Source organism: Diceros bicornis, chromosome 33 (genome assembly GCF_020826845.1).
Source record: "Diceros bicornis minor isolate mBicDic1 chromosome 33, mDicBic1.mat.cur, whole genome shotgun sequence".
In the NCBI taxonomy this organism is placed as follows: Eukaryota; Metazoa; Chordata; class Mammalia; order Perissodactyla; family Rhinocerotidae; genus Diceros; species Diceros bicornis.
Genome location: NC_080772.1, coordinates 31,531,544 through 31,559,359, shown reverse-complemented (window position 1 = coordinate 31,559,359; position 27,816 = coordinate 31,531,544). Strand labels below are relative to the sequence as shown.

At 45.2% G+C, this 27,816-nt stretch overlaps 1 protein-coding gene and 1 long non-coding RNA gene across 2 annotated transcripts in view; one reads left to right on the top strand and one right to left on the bottom strand.

Annotated features, from left to right (window-relative positions):
* Window positions 1-16,833: 16,833 nt before the first annotated feature.
* On the bottom strand, window positions 16,834-20,273 carry LOC131396675 (uncharacterized). The gene is made up of 3 exons (XR_009216611.1): window positions 19,776-20,273; window positions 17,758-17,886; window positions 16,834-16,928 (listed from the first exon to the last, which is right to left on the bottom strand). It is a non-coding gene; the product is annotated as an uncharacterized LOC131396675 (long non-coding RNA).
* A 368-nt stretch (window positions 20,274-20,641) lies between these two features.
* ZNF704 (zinc finger protein 704) overlaps window positions 20,642-27,816 on the top strand; it is a 198,308-nt gene continuing 191,133 nt past the window's right edge. Inside the window, exon 1 of the mRNA XM_058528936.1 lies at window positions 20,642-21,123. Coding sequence (XP_058384919.1) covers window positions 20,644-21,123 — 480 coding nt within the window. The 5' untranslated portion in view covers window positions 20,642-20,643. The remainder of the gene's footprint in view (window positions 21,124-27,816) is intronic.

Genomic DNA, 27,816 nt, shown 5'->3' with positions numbered 1-27,816 from the left:
TCTTTGTAACCTGATCTTGGAAGCGACATGCCATCACTTTTGCCATATTCTGTTGTTAGAAGTGAGTTGGTAGGTCTAGCCCATGCTCAAGGGGAGGGGATCTCACCAGGGGCGTGAATGCCAGGAGGCAGGATCATTAGAGGTGTCTCAGAGGCTGCCCACTACACTAACTTTATGCAATTCTTTATTCTTGAAGATTTGTGGGCAAGTTCAACTTTTAAAATGCTCTAAGGCTTCACTGTCCAATATAGAAGCCACAGCCCACATGGCCATTAAAATGAAATAAAACTTAAAATTCAATTCATCGGTCACACCAACCACATTTCAGGTGCTCACAACCACATGGGGCTAGTGGCTACCCTGTTGGAGACTGCACACATAGAACATTTCCATCGTCACCAAAAGTTCTGCTGGACAGTGCTGCAAAAACAAAACAAAACAAAAAACACTCTTTAAAAAGCTGACTTTTCCCAGAATTGCAAAACAACAGCTATTTTCTGAGGCCCCCAGACTCTCTTTTTCGGCATTCATTGCCACTTATGTTGTTCCTCTGTCTCTTTTCAGGAACTCAGTTGTAACTAGTCTCTTTCCATCTAAAAAACCTGCTCTCAAGACAGAAAAGGTTAAACACATTCACACTGAGGTGTAAATGACTATCTTTAAACCTAATAATTTCCTCAAAAGCATTTTCATTCCAACAAAGCTGAGTCCAAAGCTGAAGGAATACATTTTTAATTGTGGCACTTTAGATATCTGATTGACGTTGCATTTTTTAGGCGGATGGGGGAGATGGGGGGGGCGTTCAAGTCTTCTGAATATGCTTTTGAAACTTAAAGACTTTTCTGAAATGAGAACACTCGCCTGTAATCTATCTGTTTTATGATTCAGGTTTTCACATATTTTCTCAAAGTAGATGAGACGAGATGACAACCTATATCTGGGTGTGTTCTAACTTAGCAAAAATCAAACAAACTATCTAGTGGAAGCTGTCTGTATGTGTTTATAACCGGAGATCACAAATCGGATGAACTGCCTTATGACATTTAATGCCCAGCTTTTCTTCCTGGAATAAATGAATCCATCATTTAACTTGTTTCAGCCAGAAGGACAGCCTTTCAGTCGCAGAGGGAAAACAGAAGTTCTTTGACAGAGGCGGCAAAAAAGCGCTGGAAACGACTCGGTTACCCACCAAGTGCGTTTCCACCTGAGCTAAGAGGCCCCTCATTAGAGCCTGGCGCGTACCATTCACCCCCGCGGCTGGAGCAGGGTCGCGGCTGGTGCAAACATGATTTGCCACATTGTCTCCACGGGATCATTCGGAAGCGGAGGGAGCTGTCTCTAATGACAGGTCACAAACATCCCCCAGGCGGGCTCCTTTCTGCCCGCCTCGCCGGGCTGGGCGCTGGCAGCCCTGCCATTCAGGCGCCTGTTTTTGTTGTGGAACAAAAGCCGCACTCCCAGCTGTGGCGCCAAAATCGAGCTCGCGCTGCACAGTAACTGACAGCTCGGCTTGGCTGGGGAGCCAGGCGGCTCCTCCAATCGCCGCCGCCCCTGCCCGCAGCCCCGCGTGTGGACCGGCCGCCCGCCGCCGACAGGGAGCGGCGGGGAAAACCAGGACGCGGAGCGGCGCGGAGTGGGCGTGCGCCCCGGGCGGGAAGGGCGAGCGAGCGAGGCCCGCAGCCCAGCGCCAAGCCACGTTGTCACCCGGAGCCTGCGGCTAGATGCTGTGCGTGTATGTGGTTAACTCCTGCAAGAAATCTGTTTGGTTAATTCCTGCAAGAAACTGCCCCTGCAAGTTCCTTCTGACTTCGTGGGTACAGTCTCTGCGGTCACAGGGCGATACAGTAACAGAGAACGTGTCCCCTTCCTTCAGGGGGACTGATGGATGAGCATTTAAGTCCTCAGTCTCCCATCAGGTGCTCTGGAGTGACACAAAACTGAGGGAAACTAAAGGAGTTGATGGCTTCTGTGTTAGAGATGTTGATTGCCTCCTGCAAACCTTCAGAGCAAAATGTCGTTGCCATCATCATTCAAGAGGGCTTATTACACACTGAATTGTGCATGCAGCTGTTGTGTACTGAACCGTGAGAGTAAAAAGAACTTCCACTGTGCCTCGAGTAGGGAATAGATTAACATAGCAAAGAAAGTTCCCCGAGTGCGCTTTGCAAAATGAATATGCAAGATCTATATCTGTTACACACCGGACAAAATAAAACAGATTCCGGCCTGGTCAGTGGACACCAGGAAATTGAAAGCATCTAGCTTTGGGGGAAAATTAAGTGACTTTGAGTCTGTGGTTTCTGGTTTGGAGGCAGTAGAGTTCAGAGGCTGAAGGTTGGCTGTGGTGTCTGCCCACCTGGCACCTCCACTGGTTCTGCATGTGTTGGCTGTGTGATTTGAACAAGACAGCTAACTTCTCTGGGCTTCCGTTTTCTCATCAATAAAGTGGAGATAATACATCCAGACTTGCTGTGAAGATGTAACGGAATAATTTATGTAAAGTGGTTGGCACTTAATAAGCATACAATAAACAAATGTGATTATTTGATGCCAATATATGATGGAGAATTTTCCAGAAATAATGGTATGATGATAGGGACATTCTTCCTCATGAAGAGAAAAGCATTTAGGACAGTACACTTGGCACATATGAGCACCCAGTTAGTGGTGGTGATTTTGTTGTTATTTTTAGTGCCCTCAAGTTGGTTCCAATTCCTATCAACTCTGTACATACAGCAGAGTGGAACGCTCGCCGCCTTGTCTTTTTTGGGGGGAAGGGGGGCGCCATCCTCTCACTTTCTGGCGCTGTATGAGACAATGCTCCGCTGCTATTCGTAGGGTTTTCATGGCCAATGTTTTCGAAAGTGTGTGACCAGATGCTTCTTCCTAGTCTGTCTTAGTCTGGAAGCTCTGCTGAAACCTGTCCACCATGGGTGACCTTGGCTGGTATTTGAAATACCAGTGGCATGGCTGTCAGCATCACAGCAGCATGCAGCCGCCACAGTATGACAACCAACAGATGGGTGGTGTGGTTCCTTGACCGGGAAACAAACTGGGGCCATGGCGGTGAGAGCGCCAATCTTAACCACTGGACCACCAGTGCTAGTTAGTGTCGGTGATGCTGCTGCTGAAATCAGACACATCCTGGCTCTGCCAGGTACCAGCTATTTCTTCATCTCTCTGTGCTTTGGATTTTTCATCTGTACAGTGGATGTAATAACAGTGCCTACCTCATAGGACTACTGAGAGGCTCAAATGACTTAACTCATATAAGGAAAGTGACACCTGGCAGCACTCAATGAATGTCAGCTATTATTATTATCATTACTTTGAGCATCTGAAGGATGATCATTTTAGAAATTATGGCTCGGTAATAGATTATATTCTCCTCATGGTATAATTTAAGGACAGGAGGAGAATGAAGTGTTCCTTAGGAACATGCCCTATCTCCCCTGCCACACCTCTCTTCCCTCTGGATCTGGGTCCTCTCCTTTCTTGGGCTCCTAATGTCCTTTCAATGTCCTAGCTGCTCAGGACTCTGCATGCCAACATCAACCTGACCTGTCCTCTCTGTAGCACTTCTTTTCTAAATTTTTATTTTAAGATCAGTGTAGATTCACATGCAGTTGTAAGAAATAACGGAGCAATCCTGTATACCCTTCACTCAGTTTCCCCTCACGGTAACATCTAGTACAATATCACAACCAGGATATTGACGTTGATATAATCCATCTTACTCAGATTTCACCACTTTTACCTGCAATCATTTGTGCATGTGTGTGTATGTGTGTATTTAGTTCTATACAATTCTATCACACGTGTAGATTTGTGTGATCACCACCACAATCAAGATATACAACAGTTCTGTCATAAGGGTCCCTTGTCTGCCACTCTTCTTACCCCAGACCTCCCCTGATCCCACCTTCCCCCCATTTTCCACAAACCTTCTCTTTCCTGAGTTCAAAGGCCTACTAAGATTGTACTTAGCCCACCACAAATAAATTCTGGCTAGGGTATTGGTGGACGCAAACTGTTGAATGGGTCATACCCCAAGGTAACTGTATTCTCAGGAAGAGCTTTGATGATTTCACTCTGGGGAATGAGCGGTAGGAGAATATCAGGGAGCAAAAAGAAGGAAAACAGGGCTCAGAATTATCACTCAACTTGAAATGTGCACCAGAAAAGTTGGATAGAGAAGAAACGTGGAAGACTCTTATGGGACCAAGAGCGCTCCAGGCTGATCCATCTAAGTGGAAGTCACACACACACACACACACACACACACACACACTGTGTTAGGCCCTTCAGGCTTCTATAACCAAATACCATAGACTGAATGGCTTGTAAACTACAAACATTTATTTCTCACAGTTCTGGAGGCTAGAAGTCCAAGATCACAGCACCATCAGATTCAGCGTCTGGTGAGGGCCCACTTCCTCATAGACAGAGGTCTTCTTATTGTAACCTCACATGGCAGAAGGGGTGAGGGAGCTCTCTCTTTGGCCTCTTTTTTTTTTTTTTTTTTTTTGCTGAGGAAGATTCACCCTGAGCTAACATCCATGCCAATCTTCCTCTGTTTTGTATGTGGGCCGCCACCACAGCACGGCCACTGATGAGTGGCGTAGGTCTGTGCCCAGGAACGGATCCTAGGCCGCCAAAGCAGAGCGTGCTGAACTTAACCACTAGGCCACTGGGGCTGGTCTCGGGCCTCTTTTATAAGGGACTAATCCCATTCTTGAGGTCTCTGCCTCACGACGTAATCACCTCCCAAAGGCCATTATACCATCTCCTTGGGGGGTAGGGTTCAACCTATGAACTTTGAGGTGACACAATCATCCAGACCATAGCACATATCTTTAAAATGAGAAATGTTTTAGAGACTTCTCCCCTTCACCACCATCCCATGACCCACTGGAATAAATAAGAACTCTCTGCTGCAGCTGAAGAACTAGATCTCATTCCTGTTCCCCTTGAATAGCATAGGGCAGAAATTAAACAATCAGTCAATGCCCAGACTTGCAGTCACTACCACAGAGCCCCGTCTGATCGTCTGTGGCCAACCACAGCCCTTTAGTGCTGATGACCCTGACATAGGCTACAAGGCGCAGAGAGCACTGGCTTAAAGCCCAACAGGGCATGAGAGTGAAAAGCATTCCCTTTACAAATTGTGACATAATTAGAATGCATAATGTCCCACAAACATTTTTCCCCCAGAGACTTTTTTCAGAGAGTCTGACAACTATAGCACATAATCCTGAGAGTGGAGAAGTGGAAGCCTCGTGCTTCATATCACAAGATTGCCCTTCTAGTGAGGAGCAGAGCCAAGGCACAAGTCCTACTGGCTTTCTGTGATGCTATTGGCAATTGCAAAAAGGGTAACGGGGTCGGGAAGAGACAGGTGTGATGGAGGCACCCTGCTGGAGGCACGTTTCTCATCTTCTACAAGTGTGGTGCCTGGAGCAGGAGCACCAGCAGCATCCGACAACGTGCTCGTCGTGCTATTTTCCAGCCCCGTCCCACATCTTCTGAACCAGAAACTTCGAGGCTGTGTGCCGTTAACCTGTGTTGTAATAAACCCTCCAGGTGATTCTGAGGCATGGTAAAGCTTGAGAACCACCGAGGCTTCCAAAAGATCCAAAAATAAGTTTGTTGGCCCCCCAGAAGGGATAATCATTCCTATAGGGATGGAAACGGAATAGTCAAGTACTACTTTAACATCAGGAAAGAAATCTTGGAGTGTCTACAAATAGTAGGCACTATTCTAGGGACAGAGGGATGAACAAGACAGACAATATCTCATCTTCACGGAGCTTACATTCTCGCTGCTGGTATAAGTGTTCTAAAGAAAAAAAGCATCTGATTTGGAGTGCAATTTTAGCGGCGTAGTGAGGAAAGGACTCCATAAGGAGATGATATTTGAGCAGACCCCTGAATAAAGCACAGGAGACAGCAGGCCATCTAAGATCTGGAAGAAGGGCATTCTGGCAGAGGGTACTGGAAGCGTGACAGCGTGACACGAACATGAGTTTGGTGTGACCAAGGAAGACTTCTCAAAGACTTGAGAAGGCAGTGTGGATAGAGGGGAAGGAGGAGAACAGGTTAATGAGGGGTGAGACAGGGCTAGATCATTCAGGGTCTTCTACGCCTCCCAAGGAAGTTCAGATTTCTTCTGACTGGGATGGGAAACTGTTGGAGGGTCCTGGACAGGAGACGGGCACACTTTGTTTTCTGTATTTAGGACAATTTGGCTGCTACGTGAAGGCTGGCCTGTAGGAAGACAAAGGCGAAAGCAGTTAGACTAGTTAGGAGTCTAGCCTGGTCATGCTAGATAAACATGGTAGTGATGGAGGGGGTGCAATTGGTTGGACTTAGGATGTATTTTGAAGATAACGCCAGGATGTGGGAGAAAAGCAGTCAAGAATCATTTCTAGGTTTTTGTTTTCAACTCCTGGGTAAACCGTGGTGCCATTTACTGAAAGGACAAAACTGAGGAAGGAACAAATTTGGGGAGAAAACCAAGAATTCTATTTTGGTCATATTAAGTTTGAGAGGCCTACTAGACATCCAAGTATAGAGTAGGATGTTGAATATATGAGTCTGCTACTTAACAGGTAGATGGAACTGGACTGTATAGTGCATGTTACTAAGTAAAAACACCATTCACTAAATGGGTTACAGGCAAATATTTTAAAGTAAGCAAAGTATAAAATAATAATTTAATTCAAAACAATTTCTTTTTTCCATTCTCCCACTCCTTGAATCTATTTTATTCAAACTTTCCACGTGGCTCATCTGTAGTAGTGTCTTTTCCATCACCAGAAGTACTTTTCCAATCTTTTAACATGTTTCCAGAGCACATGACATTCACTTACAGCCGAGCCGTTTGACGTGCAGTACTTTTTGGACTGTGTATGATGAAGTCTCTGGACACTTTATTCCAACCACAGGAAACCATTTGCTCCTTGTGATTGCCACACCAAAATCACACACGATCTTGCTTTGTAATGTGATGACTAGAAGTCTTAATTTCTAGCAACATCCAGCACAGGTGATCCCAGGAGAAACTGCCAAATCTAGGGTAAATTTCTTTGCCTTCTTTGTTGTTCAAAATTAAATATTTGAGTGAACACCCTTGTAAAATAAGAGATGCAAGACCCAAATATAAGCCGTCTGCTTCTTTCTTGAGGGCTGATTTTAGGAGATAACCCTTGTAAAATAAGAGATGCAAGACCCAAATATAAGCCGTCTGCTTCTTTCTTGAGGGCTGATTTTAGGAGATAAAGTATCACGGATTCCAGCATAAATGTGTGAAGGCTAAAGAACACTGAGGCAGAAGACACCAGGGTCTTGGGACTCACAGCCACCTTCTGCAATGGGGGAAGGGCTGAGTTACTCAGACAACAAGTCTCACTCACTTTGGTGTATTCTGGCACGAGTGCAGCTAAGACTGTATAACCCAGGGGATGCAGAGAGAGGGCTGGCATTGCTGGCCTGGATAGACATTAGGATGCCCATAGACACAGTGAGTGGAGAAATGAGATTGTCAAAGGTTTCCAACATGAGTATTCTCCTTCTCTGTGCCACTGAACTCACGGTTTCTGGACTGAGAGGAAGAGACAATGTGACAATAGGGGGATTTCTCCATAGACCATCTAACACGTCTTGATTTCCCCTTCCCTGGACTGTTGATTCCTGTATGAAGTGTGAGCATGTCGGTGTGGCTGCCACTGCTGGCTCCTCCCATCGCGCCAGCTAAGTTACAGCCCCAAACAAGAAGAGTTGTGTTCAGAAGTAAGATTACATGGTCTTTGGACCGAAAACGTCAAAAAGAACTGTTATTTTAATGAGATGTGTCCAGGCATTGCAATGAATGTGTTCCCATCCCCTAAGGGGAGTTCCCGAACTATCCGCGCTGTCCCGGTGCCTCTGCTCCCATGGCTGCCTCTCTCTGGAATGTTCTTTCTGCCAATTCATCATCTGGTCCATCCCCAGTCACCCTATAACACTCAGCTCTAGCAGGACCTCATCCTGCAAGCCTACTCTGACCCACCCTGGCTGTCTGGCTCCCTCCTTTTCCAAGATCCACAAAATCCCTTGTAGGTCATGATCATGTCTTCACCAGAGGCATTGTAAAATGTGCTCAAGTGTCTGTGTCCTCCATCAGACTGGCGCTCCTCAGGAGGAACTGGGTAACAATCTGGGCATCTCAGGGTCCAGCCAAGACCTTGGCATGCACAATAGATACTCAGTAACCTTTGTTGAAGGACTAGACTTCAGGGCAGCATTTGGTTTGGTATTTTTTTAAATTTTGGTCTCAAGTGTAATCCATGGAAGGAGATAGAGTGTGCAGCCACCTACATGGTGTCATTTGAAAGGTGTCAGGCATGGTTCTTAGCCTCCAAATGTGATATTTCCCCTGCCATTGAAATTGAACCTGAAATTACTCTGTTAAAGATTACTTCCTAATTTACGTCCTCAAGAATCCACTGGCTAATCTACAAATACCCCTTGGGAGAATAAACTGACAAATTCAGTGCTTCTTAACTTAATGTGCATACAAACCACCTGGGAATCTTGTTAAAACCAAGATTCCCATTTTAGAGGAGGAGGGGCTGAGATACTGCATTTCAAATTAGCTGCCTGTCTGCAGACCACACCTTGGGTGGCCATGGTCTAGCCAGTGGTCCTCAAACCCTACCATGTATCAGAATTGCCTGGAGGGCTTCTTCTTTTTTTTTTTTTTTTTTGGTGAGGAAGATTAGCCCTGAGCTAACATCCATTGCCAATCCTCCTCTTTTTGCTGAGGAAGATTGGCCCTGGGCTAACATCCGTGCCCATCTTCCTTTACTTTATATGTGGGACGCCGCCACAGCATGGCTTGATAAATGGTGTGTAGGTCCGCATCCAGGATCTGAACCTGCAAACCCCGGGCCGCCCGAGTGGAGTGCATGAACTTAACCACTACATCACCAGGTCGACTCCTAGAGGGCATCTTAAAACACAGATTGCTGGACTTCACCCTCAGATTTTCTCATTCAGTAGGTCAGGGGCATGGCTTAAGATTTTGCATTTCTAACAGGTTTCTAGGTGATGCTGCTAGTCGGAGAACCACAGATACATATCAAATGTGTTCACCTTCTTCACTCCCACACCAGCTCTGAGAGAAACTGGAGAACACAGCACAGTCCTGTGGTGGAAACACCGTTCGTGGGAACCAATTTCAGCTGCTCTTTCATCACGCCCTGACTTAGTCCTGACCTGTATCTGCTATTTCTCCCTTGCCCCTCAGGGGCCAGTGCTGATTTCTACAACTCTCCGCAAACCCACCAGCACACCCTCTGCTATTTCACAGAAAAAAACAGAAGCCCCTGGGTTTGAACTAAATCAAATTCTCATCTGGCCCCCTACCTACAAAAGTATCTGCATCTACATCTATTCTGGAGGCCCTTTGTCTTGTATGAGACAAACAAATGACCCTCTGCTGATGCAAAGTCAACCCATCCACTGGGCTTCAGATCTTATACCTCCTCCCCTTAGGATCTGTCTTCTTCACTTATCCCTCTTAATTCCTATTTCTTCTATCTTTTATTTTAATCATATGCAAGTCTTTCTCATCTTCAAAAATCCTCTTTATCCTATCTCCTTCACTCCTTCACAGGAAGGAGTTAAATAGTTAAATTTCTAGAAAAAAATAAAAACCTGAAATGTGCACTTGTTACTTCCTTAATTCCCAGCCATTTTAAAAATCCACGGCAGTCTGGTTTTCGTCCTCCTGAATCCACTGAAAATGCTCTTGTTAAGATCACCAACCTGTTACTAAACTCAGTTGGCAATTTTCAGTCCTCATCTGCAATCTCAAGGCACGTTCAGTTACTTTAGCCAACATCCGTGTATGCTAATGAGTCCTAGATCAGGCAGGATCCAAGTAGGAAAAGAGAAAACACTCTAAATTTAAAAACACAAGGAATTTCATGCCCACAGCTGATGGACGAGCTGAGAAAATATACGAGGGGTGTTGAGACAACCCAGAAATTAGTGACGGGAAGATGCTACCTCCCTAGGCTGGAGGGATGAAAGGAAGAGGTGAGGCTATGCCGTGGCCAATGGCTCTGGTGACCCGGTGGAAACCAGAGCCACTGGTCTATGTGGGGGGATTGGAGCCTCAGAGGAGATGAGCCCAGTGGGAGGACACCCCCAGAGCAGAAAGTGGGGAGAAATTTCCTGGATTCTGCCTTATTCTCTCTAATCTCCCACCAGTGTCTCTCTTGGGCCAAACCCAGCCAGCAGCGTCTGAGAAGGGAGCCTGAGAGAAGCAGGCTGCAGAGGCTGGCAACCTGTGATACAGAGGAGAGTGGGGCAAGAGCAAGGAATGAATCTGACGGCAAACTGGCCAAGGACCAGCACAGCTCCGAAATCCATACAGCCTCTCCAGATCTCTCTTAAATGTCAAAAAATTATTACACAACTTGACCTGGATGCCCACGGGCACTTCAAACACAACATTTCCTCAAGTGATACTATCTTCCCCACCAAGCCTGCTTCCCTTGCCTCTGTGACCATCACGAAGATCAACCTAGTCCCACGAGTCCAAACCAGACAATTGCCCTGGTTCCTTCTTCTCTCGTGCTGCACAATCTTATTAGTTACCAGGTTTTGTTGATTTCTGCTTTGTATACAATTTTTTACATTTACCCTCTCTTTGCTTACTCGCTGTTGCAGCTTTAGTTCAGACTCTCTTCATTTCTTACCTGGACTAAGGCAAAACTCCCCGTCTCTATGGGCATTCTCTTCCAGTCTATCTTCCATGCTGCTGCCAGAATAACCTTCCTAACATGCACATTGAACTATGTCCCTCCCTTGCTCAAAACTCTTCAGTTTCCCCAACAGGATTCCAAGCCCTCCTAGAACAGGTCGGTTCTGAATCTCCTATAGGCCCAAGCACAAAATAACACTCAATTCCTACTACTCAGCCATAAGAAACGATGAAATTCAGCCATTTGTGACAACATGGATGGACATTGAGGGTATTATGCTAAGCGAAACAAGTCAGAGGGAGAAGGTCAAATACCGTATGATCTCACTGATAAGTAGAAGATAAAAGCAACAAACAAACACATCGAGACAGAGACTGGACTGGTGGTTAGGCACGTGTGTGCTGATGGGTTGTAATTAGTCTTTGGGTGGTGAACATGATGTAATCTATGCGGAAATAGAAGTATAATGACGTACACCTGAAATTTATACAATGTTATAAACCAATGTGACTGCAATTAAAAAAAAGAAAGAGCCATAAAGAAAAATAAAACTACTCAATTCCTAACACTGGATTCTCCTCCAAGGAAGGAGAAGAATCTGAGAAAAGGAAGAGGAAGAGATCCTAAGACACGAAGTTTTGCCTCGAGTGTATTGTACCGCCCTTGCCAGTGTCATACGACAAATCAGAAACAGGACTTGCTTCACGGGCACATACATAGTCACCCAGGGCCCCACGTTTAGAAGAGTGCACGTTTAGTTTAATGTTCTGCTGTTTCTATCTTGAAATTGATGATCATTTTGAGCAAAGAGCCCTACATATTCACATCACATGGGGCCCCACAAATTATGTAGCCAATCCTGGCCAGGAATATCTACAGGCCTAAGTTACACAAGGTGAATGCTATTCTAAAAGACGGCAGCTCATATACTTAGGCCGACATCAGAGTTTAGATTCTAGAAAATATAAATATCCTGGGTAGGGAATGACTAATGAACTGCAAGGTATGTAAAAGGGATATAGAAGTCATTGAGAACAACAAGCTGAACATGAAGTCAGAATGGGAGAAAGATATTTAAAGCTATTAGGAAAATAGTGTAATTAATAGTGGAATAATGTAGAAGTCGTGTAAAAAGAAACCTCATAAAAGAACATGGGCGAAATGACTGTAGCATGGTGGCTGAAACTCTGTATTGGAAACATATCGGGAAAGATTTAGAAAAAAATAGTGAAGATCATTATTTTTATACCCAAGATCAAAACTAGCTATTTTTTCTCTTCACTGAGAATCGAATAAGGGAAAATAGCTCTGCGTTTCTGAAGGACACAATAGGCTAAATAGAAAAAAACCTTTTATGAGTGAATTAATATAACATAGTAAATTACCAAAGACCCAAGACTATTCTTATATTTTTCTTGGTGCTCATCCTTCTCGTCTCTTCCTCTTTCTTCTCCTTCCTTGTCTGTTTTTCTTCATTTTTCTTCTCTTCCCTCCTCTTAACTTCTGGAAAGGAGCAAGAAACAACAGTAGTTGTACCAAGTTTTGTTCAAAACTTCTGTTTAGCCGCCCCCCCATCCCCGCTCCGCTTCCTTCATGCATGTGGGCCAGATGGACAGTCTTTGTATCTACAATGGTTTAGGGGAAATTCTATACCCTAGTAAGTATGGTGAGCTCTGAGGAATTTTTAGACTCTTTACAAAATTCTGTCTCTCATTTTTTTCATATTAACAATAACAACAACAAAAAGAAATTTACAACTAGCTTTTAAGAAATCCCAGGGGTATTTCTATCAGCATGTGCTGATGTCTCATTTATTTTATGGCTTTCAAGACTCTGATAATAGGTTGCTGGGGTTAATTCAGGTACTTCTTCCCCTGGAATAGCTTGAGAATAAAATAACAAACATAGGAACTGAAATGGTGCAGATAAAAACAGGACCGGCAGAGGGAGAGATTAGGAGATTTCACATCTCACCACTCAAACCTGAAAATAGCCTAATTGGAAGTCTGATGAAGGCTTGAATGAGAATTATTAAATATAAACTAATAATTCAAAAACCGGTTTTTAAAATTAGGTTGGTAGATGAGAAAACACAGTTATGGTAGTTTGGATTTTGGATTTGCAGCAAAGTATCACAAGCATGGTTTGTTTACTTAATTAGCTCGGTCAGGTTCACCTAAAAATGGATCTGGAAAGTAGAAAATGACTCTTGGAAAGTCTGAGCCTGTACTGTCCAATTCCCTAGCCACTAGCTACATGTGGCTATTTAAACTTAATTAAAATTAAGTACAATTAAACATTTAGTTGCTCATTTGTAGTAGCCACAGCTCCATGTGGCTAGCGGCTACCATATTGGACAGTGTGAATATAGACCATTTCCGTGATTGCAGGATGCTGGAGTAGACGAACCATTTGTATGCTCACATTTGCATTAATGTTAAATAAGTTAAAGGGGTTAGATTTAGTGTTTTGAAAAACATTACTTATTAGAGATATTCTGATGATGATAATGATTATTTAAACTTAGAAATATTTCTATTAGGATGAAAGGATTAACCAAGAGTTATTAACTAAAATACAGACAGGAAGGCATGTAATCAATAACTAAGTAAATGAGAATCAAATCTGAAAACTTAATTTTAAGAATTCATCCCAGCAATAGAACATCCTGTAGTACAAGGAAATTATCTTGTTGGATAAGCACATAATAAAATTGAAATGAAGCCTTGCTGCAAAAAAATTTTTAAAAAGAGAGCAAGAATTGAAGGAAAATGATAAGGATTGAAGTCTAGCAGAGGTTATCAGTACCAACTTTGGTGGAAAATAGTGATAACAATTTGTAAATAAAATCAGCAAAGAAAGGCCCATAGGTAAATATAAAGCTTTGGAGAAGAAAATGTGAAGAAATTTAAAGGGAAACAACAAAGCTAGGGAAGTATTTGCAAACATATGACAATATGATTTTTCACGCTGAGAACTCATACAAGTGGGAAGGAAAACCCAGACTCTTGTAGGCATATGGGCAAAGGCTAAGAAAAGAATTCGCAGAAGGGGAAATAAAATTCCAACACGTGGGGAAATACTTTTCTTCGTTAATGATCAAAGAAATAAATTAAAACAAAATGAGATTCAATGGAACATTTATCAAAGTAGCAAAGAGAGAGAAAGAGTGAGATACGATCATAGCAGGGGAGAGGGCAGGAAACCAGCGGCTTTCTCATGGCTGTCAGAATGTAAATTTCGGCAACTCCTTCAGAAAGCCATCTAGTAAAATGTATCAAGAAAATGTGCATACCCTTTGACTGCTGATTCCACTTCTGGCACTGATCCTAAGAATCCAAAAAGTGTATAATGCCTTCTGTACAAAGGCTGACAGCAACCTATTTGAAATAGCAAGACACGGTGAAATCATGGCACAAAGGCATGGCAGAATATTCTGTAGTAAAGATTATGCTATGAAGAGTTTTCACTGTTTATTTTAAAATGAACTATGTAGTATTTGAATACATTCTTTTTAAAAAGCCAAAAATACAGAAAGTAGGAGACCTCCTTTGCCTCGTCCCTGAATCCCATTCACCTTCACACACTTTCCCATCCATCTATCCAGCTTTCCACCTGAATCCACACTATGTGGAAGTTTATAGTATACTTTGTGGGGTTTTTTAAAACACAAATGAAATCACATTTCAATATTAGTTTATAACTTGCCCTTTTCATTGATAAATTTGAGCCCTTCCTCTTATAGCACACAGCGACTTCCCTTACTCTTTTTAGTGTTGCATAGTGGTTCCCACTCTGTCAAAGTCTCCTTTTTAAACTATTCTCCTTTTGATGAATATTTACACTGCATTCAATATTTTGCTATTAAAACCTGTACTGCAACAAGTATCCTCTGTGTGCTCCTTAGTGCTCATGTACTTATGTTTCTCTAGGAGAGACAGCTAGAAGTGGAATTGCTAGCTTCAAATGGCAAGTGCATTTTGGAATTACAATAGATGCTGCAACAGTATACATTAGTACCTGTTTCTTCATGCTCTCAGTAACATAGAATATTATCAAAGCTTTAAAATTTCTACCAGTCTGATAGATGAATATTACATCTAATTGTCTTAATAATATTGAATTTGCTGTGTCTTGTTATGTATTAATCCTTGATTTTATGTTTAAAATGTTTTCTAATCATCTCTCATCTATATTGAAGCTTTTTAATGGTGCCTTTGTCATAAAGTTTAAAGGTTTTTTGTGGTCAAATTTATCAGCCTTTTGCTATGGCTCTGACTTGACATTCTATTTAAAATGGCTGTTTGGGCCCGCCTGGTGGCGTAGTGGTTAAGTTCAGGCGCTCTGCTCCAGAGGCCCTGGGTTCTCTGGTTCAGATCCTAGGCACAGACCTATGCACGGCTCATCAAGCCATGCTGAGGCGGCCTCCCACACAGAGCAACTAGAAGGATGTACAACTATGACATACAACTATCTACTGGGGCTTTGGGGAGAAGAAAGGAAAAAAGGAGAAAGGTTGGCAACAGATGTTAGCTCAGGGCCAATCTTCCTCAAGAAAAAAAAAGATTGATATAAATAAATAAATAAAATGGCTGGCATTCTCCAGAGATTCTAAAAACATTCATTTTCTTGTAATATTTTCATGATTTATTTTCTTCCTATTAGCTCATAATCTATCTACAAGTTATATTGCCATGTGTGAGAGGAAAGCTTACATTATAAAGCCAGGTGGAAAAATAATATGAAACAAAAAAAAATGATGCATAGGAAAGAGATTAAAATAAATATACCAAAACAATAGCAGTGGTTACCTTTGGGTAGGGAAGTAAAATTAAGGGTGATGTTGATCAGAACAGAGATGGCAGTCCTAAGATGCAGCACCTTAAATTGGCTTAGAAGAGATGTCTATAAATGAATGTACCCACATACATTTGCAGGCATACATATTAGACTCCATTTGTGGACTTTAATAATGGGCATTTGACTTAATCTTAAAACATACTTCAGCTTAATATCTTATATCGTGGAACTTAAGAGTGGAAAGTCATTAGACAGGGCAAGTCATTCCTCTTAGGGCTGTGAACACTGCAGAGATTAGGAAACTTAACTAGGGTCACATGGCTAGTAATCCCCAGAGCAGGAGTTGGACCCAGGTCTCCGCGTTTCTAGTCCAGTGTTCTTCCTACCGCCTTTCAAGTGCCAATGTGAGATGACTAGAGTGATTAGGAAACAACGAAGACAAAATCTCTATCTCCACACACACACTCCCCACATACCTCAAAATAGCAAATATGTGTTACATAAAAAAGAAAGTAAATCTATCATTTTCGTATTCACTTAAAAAAAATCCAAGTCTCTGGGAGGTATTTTAAAGAACTGTGCAGAAAGTACATTGTGTTGTTAAAGAGGGTTTAAGTTAGTTGCTCATGGAAGAAACATTCAGCTGGGTGGAGGTTTACGCTTGACTTACACAGGCTTTCAGCCCGAAGGTTGTCATAGATGAGAGACTCTCTTAACCTTAATCTATTTTTCATATGGTGCGGTGACAGTCCTCGTCTGAAATTGTTTCTAAGTTTCCCAGAAGTGTGGAAAAACTAACCTAATCTTACTTTTATAACCTGTTTAAAGGTCAAAACTTTACTTTTAGTTTTAAAATAATTTTTTAAAGGAGCTACCATTCTCAAGGAATCCAACTATTTAAGGTTCTCAGGGACATAAAAGAGCTATTGCTGGCGGCACAAGTTTGTTGTATGTCTGCCCTGGTGATGGTCACACCTCATGATTTGGGGACAGTGATGACTATCTTTCTGAATCTTGAATTTAAAAAAATTGAACAAAATGTCAAATTGAACCTGATTTTCTTTGTCTAATTTCTCAGCATATGTTAAAAAAAAAATGTTTTGCATATCTTTGGGGCTCAGAACTCAAAGGTTTAAGAATCACTCAGGATCAGAAGAAACCAGGCCGGAGGCAGCAAGTTGCTCTGTGCTACGGGGTGGTGCTTACTCCACCCTTGGTCTTCCTCATCAGCGAGTCACAAACTGTTCAGCCAAAGCACGCGGGATGCAGAGGAGAACCACCTACCAGGGGGAGAGCATGGAGTCCACTGCAACGCTGGAAACGCTCGCTGAGGCAAGTTTTCATTCAAATTTCACGTTACACTCCATCCAATTCCTATGTTTGTTTTAATATATTTATTTATGTTAAATATATTAAATAAATATGATATATAGAACAGTAAATTATAAATAAATTATAAATAAATATAATTATAAATAATTATAAGTAAAATATAACGATAGATTATATATTATATAATTATAATAATTACATAAATAATAAATTATAAGTAACAAATTAACTATACTAAATAAATATTAAGTATAAATATTTCTTTCTTTATATTAAATCTCCAGCCCTCTCCACCCCTCCTCTGCGTTATTTTTCTCTCTAGCACTTACTGCATCTATAGAACCATATAGTTATCTTCTTCGGGGGTTGTCTATTCCCCTCCTCACTGAGAGTTGTGTTCACTGCAGCACAACAGCACTAAGAATAAGGCCTGGCCCTCCGCAGGGCTCAATAAATACATATTGAATGAGTGCTGGAATCTTTTAAATGATGATGTGTTAAATCGGACTGTCTGGAAGATGTGCCTTCCTTACCCCGTGACTTAGAGGCACGCCTCATCCTCAGTGGCAAGCGCTCCTAGTTTTGGAAGTAAAAGTGTGTTATGTTTAGGGAACACGAGGGAACTAAGACTCCTCCGCACTTGCTTGGCGTCTGAACTATTTCTTGATTTCTGAGCCCATATCATGAGTGCAGGGTGTCATGAACCCACAACAATGTGATATTTCTTGATTCCTGATGAATTAGGTAACTTGATTTTACTTCTCGCTAAATGTCCTCTGACTCCATGAGGGTGGTCTTGAGGGGCCTGCATTTGCCTGGACAATGTTGTTCTCCCTGCCCACCCAGATCCTTCTCAGCCCTTAAAGCCCACCTTGGTCCAAACCTGTTTGTGACATTAATGGTCCCAACACCAAGGCCAGTCTCTTTCTCCCATCCAGAGGGCGGCCTCTGGGGCCCAGTGGGGCCAGGAACGGATGTGCAGGGGCTCTGCCGAGGTGGCCTGAGGGAAAGAACAAGCCGATTTGAACGCACATACAGCAATCTTGAAAGAAAGAACAATGGTGTAGATTAGTCCTTCTTCTATTAAACCACAAATACCAATCACTGATTCACTTAACTCTGTCTTTCCTCTCGGTTCTCGGGAAAACATTTACTTTCTTTCATCTACGGCAACTTCGGACATAAAAAGCGTTATCTCTGGCCTGACCACAGCCCCTTGATAAGACGCAGTGGGACTTGCAAAGCATGTTTTTGCTAGTTATTGACAGTTCTGAGCTTACTTAAAAGACAGCTACCTTGTTATTCCTTTCGAGTATCCTGGGCCACCTTGTTTATACCCCACTAGCAGTAAATTTACTACAAGCTCTTATACAGAGCTTCCGTGTGCCAGGTATCCTTCTAAGCTGATTACACATATTAACTCATTATCCTACAAAACAGTTTTACTATTAGATAGGTACTACTATTATCCCTATTTTACAGATGAGGAAACTGAGGCACAGAGAGAGAATGAGTAAGGACATATAGCTGCTAAGTTCCAGAGCCAGGATTCAGAGCTGGGCACTCTGCTCCTGAGACCAGGTACCTAAGCACTAACCCGCTTGTCTCACACCTTCGTTCTCCTCCACTGTACCTGTCAGCCATCCTCTTGCCCCTGATCTCTACTCTTCCTGGTCAGAGAAGGACCCTGCTACCTCTCCCCAAAAATCACCTCCCATATCGACCGAGGTGAATTTCTTGTAATTGCGATGAAAGCACTTCAGTGACCCTTCTCCATCCTTCGTAAACACTCACTGATACGGATTAGTTCACTTCCTGGATGGTCCTTGCTGTTCCATGCTTTGATCCAACACACCCATCTCTGAATCTCTTAAAATGCTCAGACTGTTTCCTCACTCTGAATTCCTCAATGGAATATTTACAAATGGAAAGTTCAATGGGAAAATGCCACGATCTGAACAGAGGTGGGGAAGATGAATCTGGTGGTGGTGTCCGGAGGGGGTCAGTGGAGGGTGTGCTGTTGAGAAACTGGGTGGAGAAAGCTCCGTAGGGACCTTCCCTTCTGTTGCCATGAAATACTGTAGGAGCTCTGGGAATGGAAAGGAAGGGGTGGATTCCAGAGGCATTTCGGAGAGAACAATGGATTGGACTTGTGGGCAATTGCCTCAAGGGATAAGGCAGAGAAGGGAGCTAAAACGGTACCGCTATTTTGGGCCTGGATGATTATAATGAGAGTGTCATTACCTGAAATAGGTATATCAGGAAGCTAATCTGCTTCAGGGAGAACAAAAAGTTCATTTTAGAAGCTTTGTCGTCATCCTGGTGTTAATGCTCAACAGTTGGAAGACACCGTGAGCATTTAATGAGCTCCCTTCAGTGTCTAACAGGGCGCAGGATGTTAAACCTCCAACAGCAATTACAATGAAAGGGAGCAGAGGGTGAGGACATCCTCCACACTGGCCTCATGGAGGCGCCTGCCAGGGTATTTGATGAGTTAGATCCTCCCCAGCCCTCACCTCCAGAGGTGGAATTTGGCACACGATTTGAATGCAGAGAGTATGGCTTACTATCTAGCCTAACCCCAAAGAGCAGCAAATGACTTTCTTTTCTTGGTTACACCTAAAAATCCTCAGAAAGTGACAGTGTCATTAGTTATATGGCAAACTGGTTATGTGCTTGGTTTCCAAACTTGATCTTACTTAATATTAATTTTTTTAAATAACAAACTCAAAGAATCTTGAAGCTGCGCTCCTGTTTGTTTCTCCAAAGACCTTGCCAGTGCCAGTCGTCTGCACATTTGAATGGTGAGAGCAGAACGCTTCTTGGAATTCAGCAGTCATGATCAGGCACTCAAGGTAAAAGTGCAGAAATAAAAGCTGAACGACTTACAGACTTAACACAGTGGCAAGACAGCTCAAGAGGCAGGGCCTAGAATGCTGTGTGCAGAGAGACTGCGAGATTGGCAGGCAATGTCATGAAACAGTATTTCAAAAATCCAAATGAGTCTGATGATTCCTATTAGGAGCTGACCCCAAATCTCGGGTTGGTGCACTTTCCTCGATTTCACACAAGCTCGAGTAGTCGCCCTGCACCACAGAGACCATTAAAATGACTTGCGGCAAATCTCTTCCTTCCAAGTCGGACTTGGACCGACAAGCTTACTTCCAGCGAAGTCTGCCCTCCTCCCCCCGAAGGGAATGATCAGCCGCGGGTGAGCGTGTGCCCGGCGTCTGGGCCAGCTGCTCCGAAGCGCCCGATTTTCGGAGGCCGTGGGTAGGGGAAACAAATCCAGTCCGGGTTTTGTCTGAGCGGGGGGACCGGAGGGCTGCGAGGAAGGGCTCGCGGGGAGGGGGGCGGCGGTGGAAAACACAACACAAACAGCTCGCGCCCGGCCGGCAGCGTAGGCCCCGAGCGCGCGGGCGCAGCGGCCCGGGAGAGGCGCGCGGGCCCGGCCGCCGGCCGCATGGAGCGCAGCGCGGCCCGCGGCTCCGGGGCGGCGGCGGAGGCGGCGGCGCGCCGCTCGCTCACACCCACCCCCGCCCGCGGCCGCCGCGCCGCCCCGCCGTAGCCGGCTGCCGGCGTCCCCGCGGGCCGGCCCAGCGCGCGCAGCCCGTGCAGCCGCCAGCGCGGGAGGCGGCTCCCGCGCCCCCCGCAGCCCCGCAGCCCCGCGCCCCGGGCGCCGGCGACCCCAGCGGCCGCCGGGCGAGGAGGAGGAGGAGGAGGAGGAGGGGAGCAAGCCGCCGGCCCGCGCTCAGGCATGCAGGCGCGGCGTCTAGCCAAGCGCTCCAGCCTGGGCAGCCGCCGGGGGGGCGCCGCGCTGCAGCCGCCCGGCCCCGCGCCCGCGCCCGCCGGGGAGGGCGCCCCGCCCGGGCCCGCGCCCCCCGCGCCCGGCCCCGGCCCGGAGAGCTGGAGGCCGCCGCTGCCGCCGCCGCCGCGCGGCGCGGGGACCGGCCCCCCTCGGGCCGCCGGGGCCGCCGCCTCGTCGCCGGTGCTGCTGCTGCTGGGGGAGGAGGACGAGGACGACGAGGGCGGCAGCCGGCGGCGCAGGGGGCTCGGGCGGGTGGAGGAGAAGCCCCGAGGGGGCGCGGAGGAGGAGGATGACGACGAGGAGGACGAGGACGAGGAGGTGGTCGTCGAGGTGGTGGACGGCGACGACGACGAGGACGGCGAGGAGCGCTTCGTGCCCCTCGGCCCCGGCCGCGCGGTGCCCCGGGGCCCGGCCCGGGGCGCGGTGAAGGTGCGTGCGGGGGGCGGCGGGGCGGGGGCGGCCGGGCGGGAGGGGTGTGTCCGGCGGCGTCGGCCGAGCGCGGGCAGAGCGGGCGGACTGCTGCGCGCGCCGCGGGCCCCCAGCGCCCTGCCGGGCGGCCGCTCCCCTTTGCTCAAAGGCCGGGTCGGGTGTGTTGTCGCGTGTGCGTGCAGGGAAAGGACGCTTGTCCCTGCTGAGGTGGGGAACTTGGAGATGGGACGAGGCAGGCGCCGGTTGGCGCCCGGTGGGGACGGGCGAGGGAGGACGGGGGGAGATTTTATTCCTCCCCGGGGAAGCAGGAGTGTCCCCTTCTCCTTAGCTTGAGGGCTGTCGAGCTTATAGAAACTAGCAACAGCTTCTCTTGTCAATCTCTCAACCCCCTCTTCATCCAAGAACAATTGTCGATGAGTTTGCATCACAGGCGCTTGTGAGGGAACCGGTAAACCCAGTACAGCAAAAACCAAGCCCTTGGTTTCTACATGCATTTTGCTGGCAGCTTTTGGCAGCCCCCCCACCCCCCAACCCCTCCGTCCTTCCCTGTTTAAACTCGACATTGTTTAGCATTGTGGGTTTTTTTTCCCTCCTCAAAATTGCAAATGTGAAAACACGAGGAAATCAGGAAGGGGGACGGTGATTGGGGGGCGGCATTTAAAATGGATGTGAGTTTCTGCTGGGGATTCTAGCGAAGTCCCTTGTGCACTGAAGCACCGAGAGGTCTTTCGGTTTGTGTATCTTCAGGAGATAAGGGGTTTGTTATTACACAACTGACTGGCTGGGCTTCCAGGCTCGCGATTGGACAAAGCAAACCACGTTGAGGTTCATGCACAGTGTATGTTGCTAAGAAGTTTTGAGGGCAGCAAGTGGTAGGCGATGGAGTGAGTGATGTTCCTCAAGAGTGGTTCTGAAAATCAACTGAATGACTATTTACTGGAGTTTTCAGAAGATATTGGTATAGCAGGAAGAAAAATACATAAACAAGTGAGCTTCATAGATAAGAGACTATTTGTTAGAAAATCTTCTGGGGCTCGCAAAAAAAAGTCAGCTCCTCGAAGCATGAAATTGCAGCTCCTAAAATGTTGAATATCAGCATTTAGAATAGCCCCAGCGTAGACATGGGCACAGATTTCTTTCCTAGACCACTCTGGAGGTACCAGCTCTGGGAGTGAGAAATTTTCAGCAAGTAGTCATTTGGGATGATAGTTTTTGACAGTTGCTTGTTGGAACCCAGGCCATGACCGCACTCATTACCATTGTCTGATGAAAAGCCTGCATTGCATGGCTACAGGATATAGCTGGGTTTGGAATTAAGTCACATGGCATCAGTGATATTGATTAACAAGAGGAGTGACTCCTTACCATTTTTGTCCAGAGATACAGAAAATGTGTCTTGTGATTTGAACAGTGGTTGCACAATTTGTGATAGAAAAATTAATTATAATTTATGCTGTGTGATCAAAGCAAACCCAATGTAGGAAAAAATCAAATCTATAAGAACAGAATAACTAGGGTGTGACAGTTCACATTATCAGAAAGGATTTTTCACATCTCCAAACAAATTTCTGTTGAATTCTTTCAACATGGATTTCATTTTATAATATTTTGGTTTGCCCACAACTTTGCAGAAATTTATATATTGAGTAATTTAAGGTATAATTTATATAATTTTTTACTGCTTTAAAACCATCTTGACACTGCATCTGAAGATTTTCTTTTCTTTTTGGTGAGGAAGATTGGCCCTGAGCTAACATCTGTTGCCAGTCTTCCTCTTTTTGCTTGAGGAGGATTGTCACTGAGCTAACAACATCTGTGCCAGTCTTCCTCTATTTTGTATGTGGGACGCCATCACAGTATAGCTTGATGAGAGGTGTGTAGGTCCACGCCCAGGATCCGAACTCGTGAACCCCGGGCCGCTGAAGCATGCGCGAACTTAACTACTATGCCACCGGGCTGGCCCCTGAAGAGATTTTCTAATGGAATTTAACGGGATCATTTTATTCTAATGCATTTAAAAATGTTGACATCTTATATACATACTTATGCATTCATTTATTCAAATATCTATTAAGCACCTACTATGTGCCAGCTGCTATTCTAGAACAGAGCAGTACACACTGTCCAGATGCTCACATCTGGTGAGAAGAGTCATAGCAACAGTCAAACAAACAAATAAATATGCGTGGCACTTGAGATTACTGATGTGTGCTATGAGGGAGATAATGATATCTCAGAGTCTGGGAGGAAGAAGAGAAAGGTGCTGTGGGGAAAATCTCCCCCAGGAAGGGACATTGGATCTGAAATCTGAGACTTGCAGCTTGAGAAGAAGATCTTTCCAGGAAGACAGAATGGCAATTACAAAAGCCGTGTTGTGGGGGGAGCCAGCCCTGTGGTGTAGTGGTTAAGTTCTCATGCTCCGCTTCAGCAGCCTGGGGTTCACAGGTTTGGATCCCGGGCGTGGAGCTACACACGGCTCATCAAGCCATGCTGTGGCAGCCTCCTAAGTACAAAAAATAGAGGAAGATGGGCATAGATGTTAGCTCAGGGCTAATCTTCCTTGGCAAAAAGAGGAAGATTGGCAATGCATGTTAGCTCAGGGCCAATCTTCCTCACCAAAAAAAAAAAAAAAAGTCTTGATGTGGGAAGGAGAAAAAGGTGAATGTGGCTGGAACTTGGTAGGTAGGAAATACGTCAGGGGGGCGGGTAGGAGCCAGCACCATAGAGCCTGGTGGGCCTTTTTAACGTAGGGTGTGAAGTCTTTGGAAAGTTTTGAGTAGTAAGGGCATACAGGGTGGTTTGTATTTTTAAAAAGGTCATGCCATATGGAGCACGGAGGACAGCAGGAGAAGCAGCGAAACCAGTTGGGTGGCTGTCGCTGCAGTCAGAGTGAGAGGTGAGGGGGCTTTGGACCGGGTTGACAGGAGTGGAGGACAAACTCAGGATCTATGTGAAGAGCCAGCTGTGAGAACTTGCTGATGGATTAGGTGAGGGAGTGAAGGAAAGAGAGGAATCCAGGATGAGGCCCTGATGTAAAGGCTGGTTAGATGTGCCATTCGCTGAGATTGGGAAAATCTGAGAGAACAATAGATTTTTGTGAGGGGGAAGTCGAGTGTTCTGTTTTGGACGTGTGAAGTCTGAGATGACGACTAGATATCCAAGTGGAAAGTGCAATTAGGCAGATGGCTGTGGGATGTGAAGCAGAGAGGAGAGGTCAGGGCTAGAGAGATAAAAGGGGGAGTCATCAGCACGCTGGGGACTAGACAGGGAGTGCAGTAGGCCAGGAGTGGGGAGCTTTTCCAGATTCTGGGACATAGCACTGTTTAAGTCTGCGTGTACGAGGAGAAGCCAGCAAAGACAAATACGAAACAGCAGCAGCCAGAAAGGTTGGAGGAAAACTAGAAAATGTAACGTCCGGTAAGCCAAGAGAAGAAGTAGTTCTAAAAGTAGGGAGTAGGGAACTGTGTTGAATACTAGTGGGATATTGAATAAGATAAGGATAGAGACGTTCATTTGGATTAGATCGTGTGGAACTAAATGCTATCGTTGATGAAAGAATGTGAAGTCAGTGAGGTGACTTGAGTGGGCCAAGCAGTGAAGGGGAGGTGAGGACGTAGTGACACACATGAAAAACTCTTTAACAAGTTTTGTTGGAAAGGAGAGCAAAGAGAAGGGGGAGTTTCTGGAGGGCATATGGTCTAGATTTTTTTCGAGATAGGGTACAGTGGACTGTAGTGTAGTGACTACAGCATGATGGGAATTATCTGGTTGAGAGGGAGTATATTCGTTTTCTATTGCTGTGTAACAAATTACCACAAACTTTTTGACTTACAGTAGTTCTCACAGTAGCTGTGAGAACTGGGTAACTGGGTCTGCCGCTTCGTCTCACAAGGCTGCCATCAAGGTGTTAGGTGGGCTGTGTTCTCATTGGGAGGCTGGACTGGGGAAGAACTCACTTCTAAGCTCGCTCAGGTTGTGAGCAGAATTCATTCCCTGGCGTCTGTAGGTCTGAGGGTCCCGGCTTCTTGCTGGCTGTTGCCTGGAGGCTGCCTTCAGCTCCTAGAGCCCTGCTTCTCCACCACCACGTCTACTCCCCACAGTGCTTCATCATCTGGGTTTCTTCGACATGGTCTCTTAATTTGTCAAGCCAGCAAAGAGAATCTTAGCACCTGTCTGCTAGCAAGATGGAGTCTCATATGATGCACTGTGATCACAGGAACAATACTCCATCATCTTTGCCATAGTCTATGGGTTAGAAGTGGGTCATGGGTTCCACCCACACGTGGGGAGAGGAGATATACAGGGCATGAATACCGGGAGGTGAGGATCATTGGGAGTCACCTTAGGGAAGAACCGAAGATGCAGAGAGAAGAGAGTCAACGGCAATGGGAAAGTCCTTGGAAAAGCCACTGGGAAGGGGACCTGTAACCCAGGTACTGGGGGTGGCCTTTGACAGAAGCCAGGACCTTTCTTCCCTTGAATTGGAGAGAAGGTGGAGAAGAAGAGTTTAGATGGGGGCAGTTGTATACTGGATGAAGGTCGGATGAAGTAGTGCCTGTTCAATGGCTTCTGTTTTCCCCATGCAACAGGAGGGAAGGTCATCAGCTGAGCGTGGAGGAGACTTGAAGTAGGAGCTGAAGACGGGAAGTAGTGTTGTGGGAAAGCAGGAGAGCCAGCAGACTAGGAAAATCAAATAGAGTTGCAGACAGTATCAAGGACCCATCTGATGTTTGTGGTTTTATACTTATGGTGCAAGTGGTCTGTCTGGGTATGTGATTTTCCCAACTTGATTCCATTCTCTCATGCATGGAGTAATAATAATAAAAAGAATCCTAGGTAATGTTTATTGAGTGCCTCCTATACTCAGTACAAGTCTAAGTGTATTATCTCATTTAAACTTCATTACATATTCACAAGTCAGGCATTATTATTATCTTCTTCATTTTACAGAAGTGATAAGCAGCTTGAAGACACACAGGTGTGAGGTGGCAGAGCTGGGATTTGAGCCCTGGACAGTCTAACTCCAGAGCTAGCACCCTCTGCCTTATGCTACACTGTCTCTTGTAGACAAAGCAGAGAGCCGGATTCAGCAGGGTTGGGGGTTAGCCGGGTGGGTGAGCAATGTAAAGAAAGAGAGGAACATATTGTTGAGGGATTTGGCACAGCTGAGACTCTAATGATGGACTGGGGGATCTAAGAAGAGTAAGTACAGGAGTAGGGAGAGGGATAGTGAAAAAGGGGTCAGTGGATTGAAGTCAACAAAGAGTTAACCAATAAAATCAATAAAAGAATGGGAGTGAAATGCAGGACAATTTGGGTTCCAAAATAACGCTGATACAAATGAGTAGTTGCTGAATACTTGGGAGCCGGGAACATACTAAATGCTTTATATGAAGGGGGATTGCATGAGAAATTATGACTTGGGAATCAATATGGCCCCATGCGCCAACTGGGGATACTGACTTGGAAGTGAAATAGCACACTTGAGGCCATATGGCCGCAGGTAGGGGCCTGTTTCACATCCATAGCCTGTGCTGTTAGTCTCCCTGTATTTATTTGGGATTTATATGCCCATTTATTTCCAGGAGGATTTGGGATGGCTAAGGAAATAGAGGAATAGGTGTTGCTAAGTATCTGAGATATGTTGCTTGATTACTATAATGGACACTAATTTAGGCTTTAAATGAGACAACAAGAGAAACTTTGTGTTACTTGGTTTTCAATTTCTGATCAAAGGATGCTTACACATTTATCGTCAGTGGTAAGATTTCACCCCCCTAAAAAAACAAAAAAACTGATTTTATGGGACCTTGTGTGAGGAACACTAAGAAGCGCGGTGAACAATATCTTCAACCAGAGTTTAATTAAAAAATATATATATAAGGACACTGTCAAACAGAGGAAGGGTTCAATAATAAGCTGTTCTTCATTGAAGGCAAAACAGTAGGGAGCTGAGGTGACAAGGCCCAGGACTGTGCTCTGCGATGCTGTGGGATAGTTTAGGGACAGGAACCGGGGAATCTGAAGGAATTGATAATTTACAGATATAATAAGTTTAGGAAAAACCTGGGCAAGAAAGACTGCTAGTAGTTCCATCAAGATTTCATCTATTCAAAAACTGGGAAGAACGGCTTTTAAATGAGATAATATATATCCAAGTTCCCACTTTCGGTTCTCAATAAATATTAATCCCGTGGAATCTGCTTCCCTTGTGCCAGCTCTTCGGGGATGGTTAACACACCTATTCGACTATCTCTTGAGTGTCAGATGACTTTAAGAAGCCTTTGGCAGGGGCTGTGCAGCAAACACTGACTTCCAATTTGCTAAAAGCATGTGTCTTGCAAATGGTCGGTGTTGGCTCGAGCGAACGGCATGTGCTTAAGATACCAGGCAAAGTTGTCATTCACTGAATCGTGTGCCAGAGTTGGAAGGGAAACCGAGATTATCTAGTAATCCGATAGCCACAGTTGACCGCTAGGACACTGCGACTGTGAAAGGTGAAATGCCTCGTCCCGCTAGGGCTGCTTAGCAAGGTGGGTGGGGCCAGGGTGAGCGCCCTGGTCTGCCAACCCCAAGTTATCTCCCTCCTTTCTGGGTTAGTTCCTTGTGCCCAGAGAATGATCTGCAGTTCGCTGCCTTAGAGTTGTGGATAGAAAAATCACAGTTTTCTGAAGTGATCTACCACTCACTGCT